Source organism: Alosa sapidissima, chromosome 1 (genome assembly GCF_018492685.1).
Source record: "Alosa sapidissima isolate fAloSap1 chromosome 1, fAloSap1.pri, whole genome shotgun sequence".
NCBI lineage: Eukaryota > Metazoa > Chordata > Actinopteri > Clupeiformes > Clupeidae > Alosa > Alosa sapidissima.
The window spans coordinates 3,015,887-3,029,597 of record NC_055957.1 but is presented as its reverse complement, the minus strand read 5'-3'; the positions used below and the strand labels follow the sequence as shown (position 1 = coordinate 3,029,597).

At 42.3% G+C, this 13,711-nt stretch overlaps 1 protein-coding gene across 1 annotated transcript; it reads right to left on the bottom strand.

Annotated features, from left to right (window-relative positions):
* Positions 1-379: 379 nt before the first annotated feature.
* fyna (FYN proto-oncogene, Src family tyrosine kinase a) lies at positions 380-13,058 on the bottom strand. The gene is made up of 12 exons (XM_042107634.1): positions 12,903-13,058; positions 10,100-10,356; positions 9,372-9,468; positions 7,513-7,611; positions 7,093-7,196; positions 6,685-6,834; positions 4,903-5,067; positions 4,068-4,247; positions 3,029-3,105; positions 2,244-2,397; positions 1,544-1,675; positions 380-1,144 (listed from the first exon to the last, which is right to left on the bottom strand). The coding sequence occupies exons 2-12, from the start codon at positions 10,344-10,346 to the stop codon at positions 936-938; spliced, it is 1,614 nt and encodes a 537-aa protein (XP_041963568.1). The 5' UTR covers positions 10,347-10,356; positions 12,903-13,058; the 3' UTR covers positions 380-935.
* Between the last annotated feature and the right edge of the window lie 653 nt (positions 13,059-13,711).

The following is a 13,711-nucleotide window of genomic DNA, read 5'->3' as shown; positions in this document are numbered from 1 at the left end:
ATCGGCGCTGCCTAGCTCAAGTTGCCAACAGCTAGAGTAGCCAGGCAGCTTCAGTGCTACACTCTGGGGGCATCTTTAGAATCACGCTCCCAGAGTGTAGCACTGTAGCTGCCTTACTGCTCTAGCTGTTGGCTGCAGCAACTCGAGCTTGGTAGCGCCGATTTCTTTCCTACCGACAGTACTCGGTGACCTTGGTGAGATCTGTGTGAAAATTGCCGGAAGTTTCCTTTAAAGTGTTTCAGTTATAGCCCCATTGTAGAAAAGTGCTCTCTTGTTTTGCCTTAAAAAGCGCCACAAAAATGTATTGATGATGAATGCTACCATATGGTCAGTCTTCACAATAGATTCTCCATTCCATCACACCATTCCATCACACCCGTTAGGCATCCTGATCCATGCTTTTTAATGCTTTACAACAGCGGACTAATCAGGGCGGCGTTGTGTGAGGGGAGGTTGCAAAAAACATAAACGAATGTAAACGAGGCAAAAATAAACAGAGGTTCAGTTAACGCACAGGTGATATTTACAGTAAGTACAAGCACATCACCACGTTTAAGAGATCCTCTTAAAACACTGGGAGGGCCAAGCCACAGAGATTGCATTTTCCCAACAACATTGTTTTGACTCTCCTAATAGCATTGTTTTCACATCATCATGATGGAGGATGGCGTCTCATAGTTTTGTACTTTGTCATATTCAAGAGCGATGAGATCGATGAGAAGTATGGAAGAGCCTCTGTCCCGTTGGCATCACCACGAGGGTCGTATGGAAGAGCCTCTGTCACGTTGGCATCACCACGAGGGTCCGTGTCCCGTCAAATATTCAGTCAAGTTTTAAATAATAACAATAATCACCACCATCATCATCATCATCATAAGTATAGTAGTAATAGCATTACAAAAGGGAGAGTGCCCCCTGGTGGTGAAAGCGTGTGTTTAGAGATTGTCTCCAGGTTGGTACTGGGGCTCGGTGGCAGTGAAGTAATCCTCGAGGAAGGCCTGCAGGTACTCAAAGGTGGGCCGCTCCTCGGGGTCTCTTCGCCAGCACTGGACCATCAGCTCGTGGAGGGAGAGCGGGCAGTCCTGGGGGCAGGGCATCCGGTAGCCTCGCTCCACCTGCTCCAGCACCTCACGGTTGTTCATGCCTGGTGGACAAACACGCACACACGCACGCACGCGCACGCACACCATAGAGGCATTGTTCTGAGTATTCTAGCTAAACAAACATATTCATAGACAATCACAAATCTGTGTGACTCATATACATACATACATACATACATACACATATAAATATAATTTATTAATATAACATACTAATATTATTTAATTAATAATTAATCACATTATTATTTGGTGAAAAAAAATCTAATTTGTGGACATAAGGTAGGCCTTGCTCAGATAGACATTGCTGAGACTTGAATACAACATGCATATACTGTATAGTTAGTACATCTACACTCACAAACATGGACACAAGGACTGACACAATTTAAACTGTGTATGAACTCCAGTAAACTGGATAGCAAGCACATCTAGTTCACCTGGGTACGGCACTCTTCCCTTGGTCACAAGCTCAGTGAGCAGTATCCCAAAGGACCAGACGTCAGATTTAATGGTGAACCTTCCATAGAGCGCCGCCTCGGGGGCTGTCCACTTGATGGGGAACTTGGCTCCTGAAAGAGAAGCAAGAGGACATGTGCAGCCTTTAGGCTATCTCACCTACCTCAGAGAAGCAAGAGGACACGTGCAGCCTTTAGGCTATCTCACCTCCCTCAGAGAAGCAAGAGGACACAACACGTGCAGCCTTTAGGCTATCTCACCTCCCTCAGAGAAGCAAGAGGACACGTGCAGCCTTTAGGCTATCTCACCTCCCTCAGCTTGCACTCATGAGGGAGCCATTACAAGGTCTCCTGACAGCCTAGCAAGATACAGTAGTATTTTATAACCTTAAAAGATGTTATACCTCAACTTGCTACTCAGATATTTCACCTGTTCAAGATACCGTATGTGCTACTTAGGGCCATTAAGACATATTTGTATCACTTTTCTAATATCCCCTATGTGGAAAGACATTGAAGCTTCCAGATAGATCCTGTTGTTAATTGCATGTCAGCTTCAGAGTGAAGGAACTGACACAATTTGCAAAACATGCCAGCATGTCCTTATCCGGGGGCTGTTGTGAATAGGTTTCTTTTTTGATTTTCTTCTCTTTTCCTGTGAAGGATTGAGAAGTGGTCTTACCTTGCCGGGCTGTGTATTCATTGTCTTCAATCAGCCTAGCAAGCCCAAAGTCAGCAATCTTGCACACCAGGCTGTCACCAACCAGGATATTTGCAGAGCGGAGATCTCTATGGATGTAGTTCATCCTCTCAATGTAAGCCATCCCCGATGCCACCTACAGATAGAGAGTTACATACTTCAGACCATGAATGCATCAGCACACCACAGAAAGGTTAAAGCTGTAAGGTTTCCTAACCATCGAATAAACCCAGACTAAACCCAGACTAAAAGAGAACTTCGATGGAGAGCTCAACTGAAACTGGTGTAGGACGGCCCAAAAGGCCTTGTGGGTTTGAACTTCTACTGAGTGTAAGACATCGCCACATGCTGCCTTTGAACAGTAAACTGAACGGAGTTGAAAAATAAGCACACTACTCAGTACCGTTGGGAAGTAGGCGAAAAGGTGACAAGGCACAAACTACATTTCAAGGTTAACATTTAATTACATTAGCTTGCATAAATAAGCAAATATACATGAGCATTTTATGTGTCAACACAACAGCACAGTGCATTCTATTCCCAAACATTATTCAGATTGATTGACCTTACCTGAGCTGCCATGTCCACTAAGTTTGGTACAGTAGTTTATTGATTGACCTTACCTGAGCTGCCATATCCACTAAGTTTGGTAGTTTATTGATTGACCTTACCTGAGCTGCCATGTCAACTAAGTTTGGTAGTTTATTGATTGACCTTACCTGAGCTGCCATGTCCACAAAGTTTGGTAGTTTATTGATTGACTTTACCTGAGCTGCCATGTCCACTAAGTTTGGTAGTTTAAGTCCTCGTCCTTCGCCATCCTTCAAGAAATCGAGTAAACTGCCTGAAAATCCAAAACAAGCTGTCAGTCAAAGCAGCACACAAAACGTAAGACAAAATGTGCACCGAAGTGATTTGGCCATTTTTACTGGTATTAGTGATGAGGCTATATGAAGTGGAAAATCAGATGTAGCTCAGGACACATTTGGCAGACTGGAGCCTGGCTAATGAACAATCTATTTACTTAATAAATAAAATGCGATGAGATGATGGATATATCTTTCTTTCAGCATTAAAATAGTCCCAATTGATAGGCTGTACTTGATTAGAGAATAAGTAAGGCATACTGTAATGTATGGAACGCCGGCCATTTTTGCCAGCAGAGGGATCTTGCTTTGCCCAGAAGGGACTTATTTTCCCGATAATGGCTGCCGTTCCATACATTATCCCGCTTTATATACGGCTACTTGCTAAACGAAAAAATAAACTCCACATGATGCGTCACTTTACATTTATTTGTTAGCATTTTGTCATCGAATACAAATAGTTCGCAACACACACTGAACTTCAAACAAACATTCTTTAGAACACAGCTGATCAACCGTCTGCTTTCACTTTTGAATGAATTTCAATTGCAAGAAGTGACCGGACTATTTGAGTTATATTACAGACGTAAATCAGAGGCACAAGACCTGTTGCCATTGTCAGCGGTAATTACATGAAAATATTTTACCATAGAATGTTGGGAAATCCCAATCAAGTCAATGTAGCGTTCTACTAGCATTGTGTAAGGGATAATGTATAGAACGCCGGTCATTATTGGGAAAATAAGTCCCGACAGGGCGAACCGAACCGCGACGCGCCAGCGGAGGTCCTTAGACGAAACTAATGACCGGTAGAACTTTGGGAAATCCCATTCAAGTCAATGGAGCGTTCTACTAGCATTGTGAAGAGCCGTATAATAAGACTAAATACTGCTATCGTCCATGTTACTTTATTCACATGATCTGAGTGAACATTACTGACCTTTATTCATGAACTCGGTAACGATGTAGATGGGCTCCTCGGACACTACAGCGTAAAGCTGTACCAGCTTGTCATGTCTCAGCTTCTTCATGATCTGCGCTTCCTCCAGGAAGGACTCGGGGGACATGGTCCCCGGCTTCAGAGTCTTTACCGCCACCTGGGTCGTGCCATTCCATGTACCTGTCAGGAACACGACAGGCAGACAGATGTTTAGAAACTGTGGCACAGCAGCAGTAACATTTAGAAGGCACGCCTGAAATGGTTCCATTAACAGGAACTATTGTCTGACCTGGACTTTTAAATCAGCTAATAAAAACAAAAAACAAACCAAAGCAACTGAAATGAAAAAGAATATCTAAATTATGGCGCAACTGGCTGGGGCCACTGCACGTACGCTGGTGACCGGGGTTCCGGATCCCACCCCAAATCTCTCTCCCACTCACTTCCTGTCACTCTCCACTATCCTGTCGGATTAAAGGCATTAAAGCCCAAAAAGATATACTTTTAAAAAAAAAAAGAAAAACATCTCCCAGACACTCAGGTTTTATACTAACGGTCTTCATCTCTTACGTTTTCATTATGTAAAGCTCCCTGTGGCCAAATCTCCACTTCACTAAGACGAACAGATAAACTGAACTCAGAGCAGAGCAGAGAAAAATCACAGTTACAGAGAAAATGTCAGTGTAGTATATAGCAGCAGAGTTTCCGTGGATTAATACAGCACTCATTGTACTACACTGCATCAACGTGTGATTTCTAAAGCAGGCCGTAAACATGTACGCAATGACTGTGTTTAGATGTGGCATATGGCCTGCAGTGTGGTGGGAGAGCGTACCCATCCAGACCTCCCCGAACTGGCCGTTTCCCAGCCGCTTGATCAGCTGGAGGGATTCCCGTGGGATCTCCCAGACGTCTTTGGTCTTGACGGACAGGTCTGTGAGCCGAGGCATGCCCTTGTGGCAGGGCACGATCAGACGGCAGCACAGCCCGGCGGCCCTGGCTGTAACGAGACACAGCGGGTAACGATAAGGACACGAGGCAGTCAGGGACACACACCAGAATATAAGAGATAAGGACATAAGACAGATATGGACACAGACTAGAATATGAGGATAAGGACCACAATAAGGACACAGACCAGAATATGAGACATACGATGACCCACCAGAATAATAAACACAAGCACAGATTGGCTTATGAGAGTACACATGACAATAATGAGGACACTAGATGTATGCATTGGACACTTACTTTGTGTTCTGGTAGCGTCAAATCAGTTATAGGCTCTCTGTACACTTTCAAAGTTTACAATACTTCATTTTGTCTGGAGGGACCCTATACACACTACCACCGAAGTGTACGGCTATTTTGAACCTTGTCAGTGGTTTGAAAATAACGATTTATTTTGACGTGGCTCCATGCCCACTGCTACAGGCTATAAACCATTTTGTTGCTAATGCAAATGACAGTCTAGCTCAAAACTCCTCCAGTTAACGTAATTTTGCTCCCAAACGAAAGTTTGAACTCGTTGTCATCCATACATAGACCCCAGGTTGTTTTAACTTCGGATCATTCCTTTAACATAAATGTGATGTGTCTTTTGGTGCATCTCTTTTCTCATGTGTGTCCTTGATTCCTCTATCACTTTCTTTCTTCCTTTTCTCCATAGAAGGGCTAGAAGGGCTAGGACATACTGTAGGCTAACAGGAGGAAGGGCTAGGACATACTGTAGGCTAACAGGAGGAAGGGCTAGGACATACTGTAGGCTAACAGGAGGAAGGGCTAGGACATACTGTAGGCTAACAAAGGAGGAAGGAAAGAGGGAAGGAAGGACTGGAGGTCTATTCAGCCCTTGTCACAATCGCATAACTTTTCTAACAGTATAATTTATAATATATTTTTTATTGTCCTGGGATGCCAATAGTGGAGATTATGGGATGTCTGCTGACACCCACTTATGGATAAGTAATATGAGCTTAGCGCTAAGAGTGAAATGGAAGAGGTGGGAGGCGTTGCGACTCCAGAGCCTGATGTAGTGTAGTGTGCAGATAAGGAGGGTTGCATCTACAAACGGAAGTGGGGTGAGTGATGGCTGTCAATCAACCTTATGGGCTCCTCCTGAACTTTGTTTAAAAATCATCATTTACATACGGTGTTTGCTATTATCCAGTGACCTCAATCTGCTGAAGGTCTTGGAACATATCCCCCACAGATACCGGGGCTTCCATATGGGGGCTTCACTGTACATGGCAAAGCCTAAAGGCCTACCAGGTCTGTAATAACTGCTATGCAATTGCTTGTGTTACATCAATCTCATTCGCAATACACTATAACATAATTAAGCTGTCACACCCTTTCCAGAAGTAGACTTACTGGACCAATGTGTGTGAATGACATAATTTAGAATCATTTCCCCAGGCGAGGATTATGCCTAGTCCTAGACTAAAAGCTCTTTCTCAGTGGAGACCTTCACTGAATTATACGGCGAGGTTACATCCGTGTCTGGGGAAGCTGGACATTAGTGTATGATCTTCCTAGAATCCTAGACTAAAAGCTCTCTACGGCTAGGTTTTATCTGTGTCTGGGGAAACTGGACATTAATGTATGACCATCTTACTGGAGTAGTGATGCACAAGCTGTTGAAGAGTCTCAAACTGAGCCCGTGTGGTGATGTAATATCCTCCGTTGTCCAGTTTGCGTATTTTGTAGTGTTTCACGTGATCCCCCTTTACGTCGTCCCAGTCCTGGATGGATAATGAGTAGGCTCCTGGAAGAACCAGATAACACCACACGGTTATCACCAGATAACACCACATCACACCTCACGTACGCCTTCAATTGCTCTTATCTGCTTCCTACAGCAACTTGATAACACCAAGCACATCATAGATTGTAACATCACATCAACCCACAAAGATTTAATATCACAGAATGTCTTATCAAGATTTTTATACACTATATTAGAGACTACAAAATTACTTTGTGAATGCGGTTCATTTTGGATGTAAGAAATAGCTTGGGCTACCTTTGGTGGTTTCACTCTCTCTTATTAGAAATGTGCCTCTGGGGTTGCCATTGGAGAGGAGCTGTCTCTCCGCATCCTTGCGGCCTAATTTACCAAAGTACCAGCTAAAAGGGGCGACAGGCGAAACACAGTCAGGCAGAAATAGACAGCAGGATTACGGAATCAAGCTTACTTTGCACACAGCCTCGAGTGCAAATTTGAGTTTGTGCAAATATGCGTAGAGGTGATGACGAGAGCACACATATACATTTCCAATGACTCTTCTAAAAATATCAACGTTCAAAAAGGAGATAGCAGCTGAAGCCAGCAGGGCTCTGCCAACTTACTGTACCAACATACATACTGTGCTTTACAGTAGTTCTGTGTGCAGTTACTGATTAACAGGTGTGAGAGTGGAGTGGGATAAGTTGCGGAACGTACTCCTCTGCCTGAATAGAGTCGACCGGAGCCACGTAGTTGCTGGGGATGTAGCCTGTTCCGCCGGTGTTAAGGGACCGAGCGTCCCACCAGTCACCTTCACTGCACAGGGACATAATGTTCAAACATGTATCATGAGATCATTCAGCATCATGCTAATATTATGCTGTGTGGTGGTCAGACCTTCACATACTGCACATCTTCACTTCTTTTTTACACAGCAACAACACGTTACGTTTATAAAGCGCTTTTCTCAACACACAAAGCGCTTCACATGGAAAGGGGGACCTCACTAACCACCACCAATGTGTAGCACCCACCTGGCATACCTTACACACCTGTTTAGTGTAGCTTTTTACACTGATATTGTTACTTTTCTGTAGTTTATTTTTATTTTGTTTTTTTTGTGACAGTTACATCTAATTTTATTTGGTTGGTTTGGAAACATACATTCATGCCTGTAATGGCACTAAAGATAAGTATTTTCTAACTCTGAGATTTCTGACACCGAGAGAAGCAAACAGGTTGGCAAGAAGCAGTTAACGATCAGCACAATAAAAGGCAAGACAGTTTTTGCAATTTGCATCGTTTTTATCGTGTCTTTTACAGGCACCAATAAATGCTGTGACAAAAAAGGAGCTGTTCTAGCACTGATGTTATGCTCTCATAGAAACTTCATTGCTGTAATGTTTCAACTGCTCAAGTCTTCATCAGGCAAACCCAACTGGATAGGAAATCCATGTTCCCTATGCCCAAAGCTCATTTGGTTAATGGGGACAGGCTGGTAAACTGCAGGGAAGTTTCACACAGACAGCAATAGTTCTCTACACAGTGGTGCTTTAGTAACACTTTTATAGCAGTTTTTTTGTTTGTGATAGTAACAGATGAAGTAGTATTTTAGAATGTCATAGTCATGTCAAGCACTGCTATTTCAAGAGATTTAAAGGAACCATATGTAAGATTGTGGCCAAAACTGGTACTGCAATCACTTTCAAAATACTGAAGAGCGGTGTATCCCCTCCCCCTCCCCCCTGACTCGAGGTTGCCAACCCGGATGGCGAAACACTACTGACTTCGTGATTAGTAGATAGGTGGAGGGTGGCGCATCAGGCCAAAACACAACATGACATGACAAAACACAACATCAACATCAGTTGAGGGCTGCAACTTCACTTTTTAAATGACAATATCCGGGCCGGACTATTGTTGTTAATGATATAAGTATTTGAAATGAACATGATTTCTTAATGTCTAGTGACATATCAGGGCCATTTTATGATTAATTGAAATATTTTTCTTACATACGGTTCCTTTAAGTATAAAGATGTGCAATACATTGGAACCATTCCGCAATTCTGTATTTCTAAATGACTTTGTCAGTATACTGTATACTACTCATAGAAATGTGGACTTTGTCAGTATACTGTATACTACTCATAGAAATGTGGACTTTGTCAGTATACTGTATACTACTCATAGAAATGTGGACTTTGTCAGTATACTTTGTCAGTATACTGTATACTACTCATAGAAATGTGGACTTTGTCAGTATACTGTATACTACTCATAGAAATGTGGACTTTGTCAGACCTCCGCCTTCCTTCCTTTCCATGAATACAGATTTCTGCACAGACAGCTGTGGTGCAACACTTTCAAACATATACAAGCTACAACATGGTCCTTGGACAGTCAAAACATGATATGGGAGAGTAAAACATTGTTGGTTTGAGCCCTGTGCCTGTTCAATGCTCAAATGTACATCTCCTCACACACTGTACTATATGTGTGTGTACTATATGTGTGTGTACTATATGTGTGTGTGTAGCATTGTAGAGTAGACTTCTGAGGCTTTTAAGACTTACGTGCTGTTGAGTATCTGAAACTTCTCCCCCTTCCTAAAGCTGAGGTCCTCCTCTGTTCTTGCCTCATAGTCGTAAAGTGCTACAAACAGGGTGACTCCTATTTGGACAGAAATGCTATCAGCGTGACAAAGATGTTGCTGTTGAAGGATTTAACACTGCTAAGAAACTACACATATAAGATTGTAACTGGAAAATATCACAAGGACTTATACTTAATAGCCTGGGTGAACCCAGACAAACCTTTTAGCAAATTAGAATTTGCTCTGCAGGTTGGTCTGGAAAGGAGCCTGTTGACATCCGTTTCCGAATCACCAAAATCTTTGGAACTGGGTAAACATCTAAAATCTTCGTTTACAAGAAAGATGTGTTTGCTGCACTTCTGAAATGATTTGGTAAGAGTTTAATGCACCAATTTAAGTTTAATTTCATTGCTGGTTGTGCCACTGGAAGTCATAAAACAGGATGTTCGGATACGGACCTCAATAGGATCCTTTCCAGACGGTCCTGACCGGACGGAAATTCAAATTTGCTACCAGGTTCCTCTGGGTTCACCCAGGTTACAGGCTTAATGCTCTATGAAAACACTTGGACAGTGTCCGTTGTTTCAAGCGGTACAATGCTGAAAGCAGAATGAAATCTTTAGAGAAGACCATGTCTGTCATCAGTGAGTTTTCTCTTAACTATGAGCAACACAGGAGGCGTTTCTGACCGTGATGATCCGTTTTTACCTGTCCCTCCGCGAGAGCGCAGGGTCCCAGAGTGGGAGGAGGAGTTGACCCCCCCGAACACCGCCACCCCCTGACTGACGGGCTGGTGGAAGTTGTTGTAGTTGGGGATGGCGGCGTCGCCGAAGCTGGGGTAGTGCTGGGGGGTGGGGTCAGAGCCATAGCGGTAGCCCGAGTGTTGCGTGATGCTGTTCTCTCGCTCGTCCGTCAGTTTGGTGGCCTCTTTGTCCTTACATTGTACACAGCCCATTATTTTGCGTCTGAGTGGGAGAGGAAAGAGAATCCACTTTAGGTCTGACAACGTTAGATGATGACAAATTACAGTAGTTTTCGAGAATTCAATTCTCACTTTCGTGTGTCAACAACACTCATACAGTAAATCATGTTTTGTTTTCAACAATTTGATAAAAAAAAGAAAATAATTTTGTCTTATCAAATTCAATTCTCACTTTCATGTGTCAACAACTCTCATAAATCATGTTTTGTTTTCAACAATTTGATAAAAAAAGAAAATAATTTTGTCTTATCAAATTCAATTCTCACTCTTGTGTGTCAACAACTCTCATAAATCATGCTTTGTTTTCAACAATTTGATTAAAAAAAAGAAAATAATTGTGTCTTAACAAGAGGATATGTACTGTACTGTATGTCTATTGATATTTCAATTCACTGATGCTCTGAACAGATGCATTTCCATGAAATGTACAATAACGAACACAGAAATGGCTTTACCTCTGTTTAATACTTGTGACAGTGACAAAATAATTGTCCTTACCAACCCAGGAATTTACGAGGTCACTGCACTGTGTAATTGGGCACCTTGCTCCTGTTTAGTTCCCAAATTTAACTAGCTGAATGGGTGTCATTAACGGAGACCCCATTATGTCAGCACAACTCAATCAACCAGTCTGCCACGGCATTCAGCTAATGGTCAGAAATAGCCAAGCAGTATGTATCATTAATAAATAATATGAAATAAATCATCATATCATCCACATTATTCAAATGTCATAATTGGTGATAGTAAAGTAAAGGAAATACATAAATAAACATGTAGCACTTTGAGGAAACAGTTATAACAAAAGATGTATATGTTAAACAAAATGTATAATTAACTTCATTATTCCTTTTGTATGTTAATATAACATACATCTTTTCACACTCTGGATCCATGGCTTCACACATTAGCCATGGATCCAGAGTGCTCATTAAAAATACATTAGTTGTACTTACTATGACTGTCTGTCATCACAGATTGTTTACTTTCTATCATCCCTAGATTGTATTCCATTTCAGATACAGCCTAGATTAGGGCAGTAAGCAGTGTGACGCGGAGAGAGCAGATTTATGTCAGATGAATGTTTACTCTGTGGTGTCTCTAGCACCATTCCACTGCCATCCCACTGCAGCCTACATCAGCAGGCCACATCATTGCATTAACATCAGTTTCCACATCAACTTGTCAGGGAGTTCAAACACCCAATAGGCCTAAGCCATACAGATGGTGCAGAAGGTCCTTTCATGTCACAGTAAATACTGCTATGTAGTTAAATAAAGGTCTAGAAGGATATTTTATGGATTTGGGCAATGCATGATAGGCTATGGCATAATAAAACTGCTAACAGATGAGTTGTGTAAAGCTTAAAAGACTTCAGATCTCTTTCAAAATCGGAGACTGTTTATAGCATTCAGCATTTTTTACAACCTTGAATGAACCTCAGTTCATTTTTTATCATATATCACGTGATAATGTCCATTGCATGCTTAAGCCAAAAGGATTTGTAAACATTGATAAACAACAACATCATGAACTCTGTTGGGGATCTGGACCGGTTCTGCGCAGGGTCGGTTCGGGCATGGATGTACCCATAGGGCCTGTCGTGCTATAAAGCGAGCAAGCTATAAACCAAGCGAACTGCTATAGGAAACGTGCACTAAAAGAAAACACTATGGCCAACAGTGTCTGGTACCGCCTGCTCCCTTAGAGACGTGGGTGCCACATCCCCTTGTGGCACTCATGGTTCACCCATTGATGTTGTAATGTCGTTTACTGGTTTATCATGCAGCAGGCCTTCATTCTGTTTACCCGACATCCAGTGCTTACTGAAGCATCTGACTTGATAGAATGCTATCAGGATACGCCAGTGTGCAGCGTAGGCTATAGGTTTAATTTGAGGCCGTCTGTTATCATAAACGTATTCTACATGACGATGGCACCATGGGTCACGATGCTCACGGAAATATAGAATAAATATGCTCTCGTGATGTAGATATTTACAAAAACAACATATCTAAACGACAAGCCTACGGTATCCCATTGATCTGCCCTGCAACAGTTCATCCGACTGCCACAGCAACCCTACTGCAACGCGTAGAATGATCTTCTCTACAACGCTACTCATTGACATAAGCATCTGCTGAACCGGAGAAAACATGCTGACCACTCCCGTAAAAGTTGGCCTTTGGGCTAGTTGATTTAAGGGGCGACATAGGTTTTCCATCCAAGCCCTCTGCTCTGCGCATCAGCCGCTGCAGTAACAGGACGCCGATTTCGCTCCGGTACAGAACGAGGAGCATGCACAATCACGTCATTTATGGATAACCACTTCCTTTTGAGTGACTGCGATCGGCACAATATGTTTTTATTAGAAGACGCCTAACGTCAGAAACAACAGTAAACTCAGTACAATACGAGGTAGGCTATTATCCGCATCGCCCCCATGAATTAACTTGAAATCTGTAGAAGGGGGACAAGGCGAATGCACCCACTATGCAGAAATGCAGGAGAAATAAAGCATGTGCTTACCATGAAATAGGCCGTTTAAAACATTATGCGCTCTTCTGCTGATGCAAAGTACATCGACGCAATGCTACTTGTATATTTTATAACATGAAAAATGAAAATCACATAACCTAACCTAATGCTTATGACCGCGGAGCATCAGATGATGGCGGTGTTGAAGCGGACTCATGAAAAGGTGTGATTGACAGCAACAAACACCAATCGGGAATCACCATACGCTTGCGTTCAAGTGGAGACACCACCTCGCCTACTATTCACATCTGTTTGTGAGACAAATACCTGGCTGCAGGCCTAGATTAAATCTATCTATTTTGATAACGAGATATCTGTATAAATAATAAGGATATGATGAGATTAAAAAAACTCGGTTTTTTTTCTTTTAAAGAAAGACTAATGCCTTTTTAGCCTATAGGTTTGTAAATTCTGATTTGTGTCTGAACCTAGGCTACAGAAAATAAAGTAGGCTTAACACAGATAACATGTTTCACATTTTAATTTTCATTTGGCTATGCTGGCTGTTGTCGAAGAGGTTGCCTATGTAGGCTACATTTTCTTTAGTCCATAAGTCATATTCTCCCTGTTAAGTCTGCTTAAAAAACTTATGGTAGCCTAGAACCTTTTTTCGCGCACAAACTCACTTAGGCTACACTAATTTGCACAATATGGAGAACATGTTAACGGAAACTCATGTTTTATGTGACCATTTCAGTTGAAGTAGGCTACTGCACAAAGACATGTTGAACGTTTTGCAGTATTTCTGCTGTCTGCTGAGTGATAGCTTGGTGCTTCCTCTCTGAAGTAGTTACCATGGT

Excerpts from the sequence above, each read along its gene's own strand:
- fyna (XM_042107634.1), bottom strand. The coding sequence starts at position 10,346 with ATGGGCTGTGTACAATGTAAGGACAAAGAGGCCACCAAACTGACGGAC. Across the intron at positions 6,835-7,092 it reads AGAGAGTGAAACCACCAAAG|GAGCCTACTCATTATCCATC; the intron begins GTAGCCCAAGCT and ends TGGTTCTTCCAG. Across the intron at positions 2,398-3,028 it reads TAGTGGACATGGCAGCTCAG|GTGGCATCGGGGATGGCTTA; the intron begins GTAAAGTCAATC and ends CTCTATCTGTAG.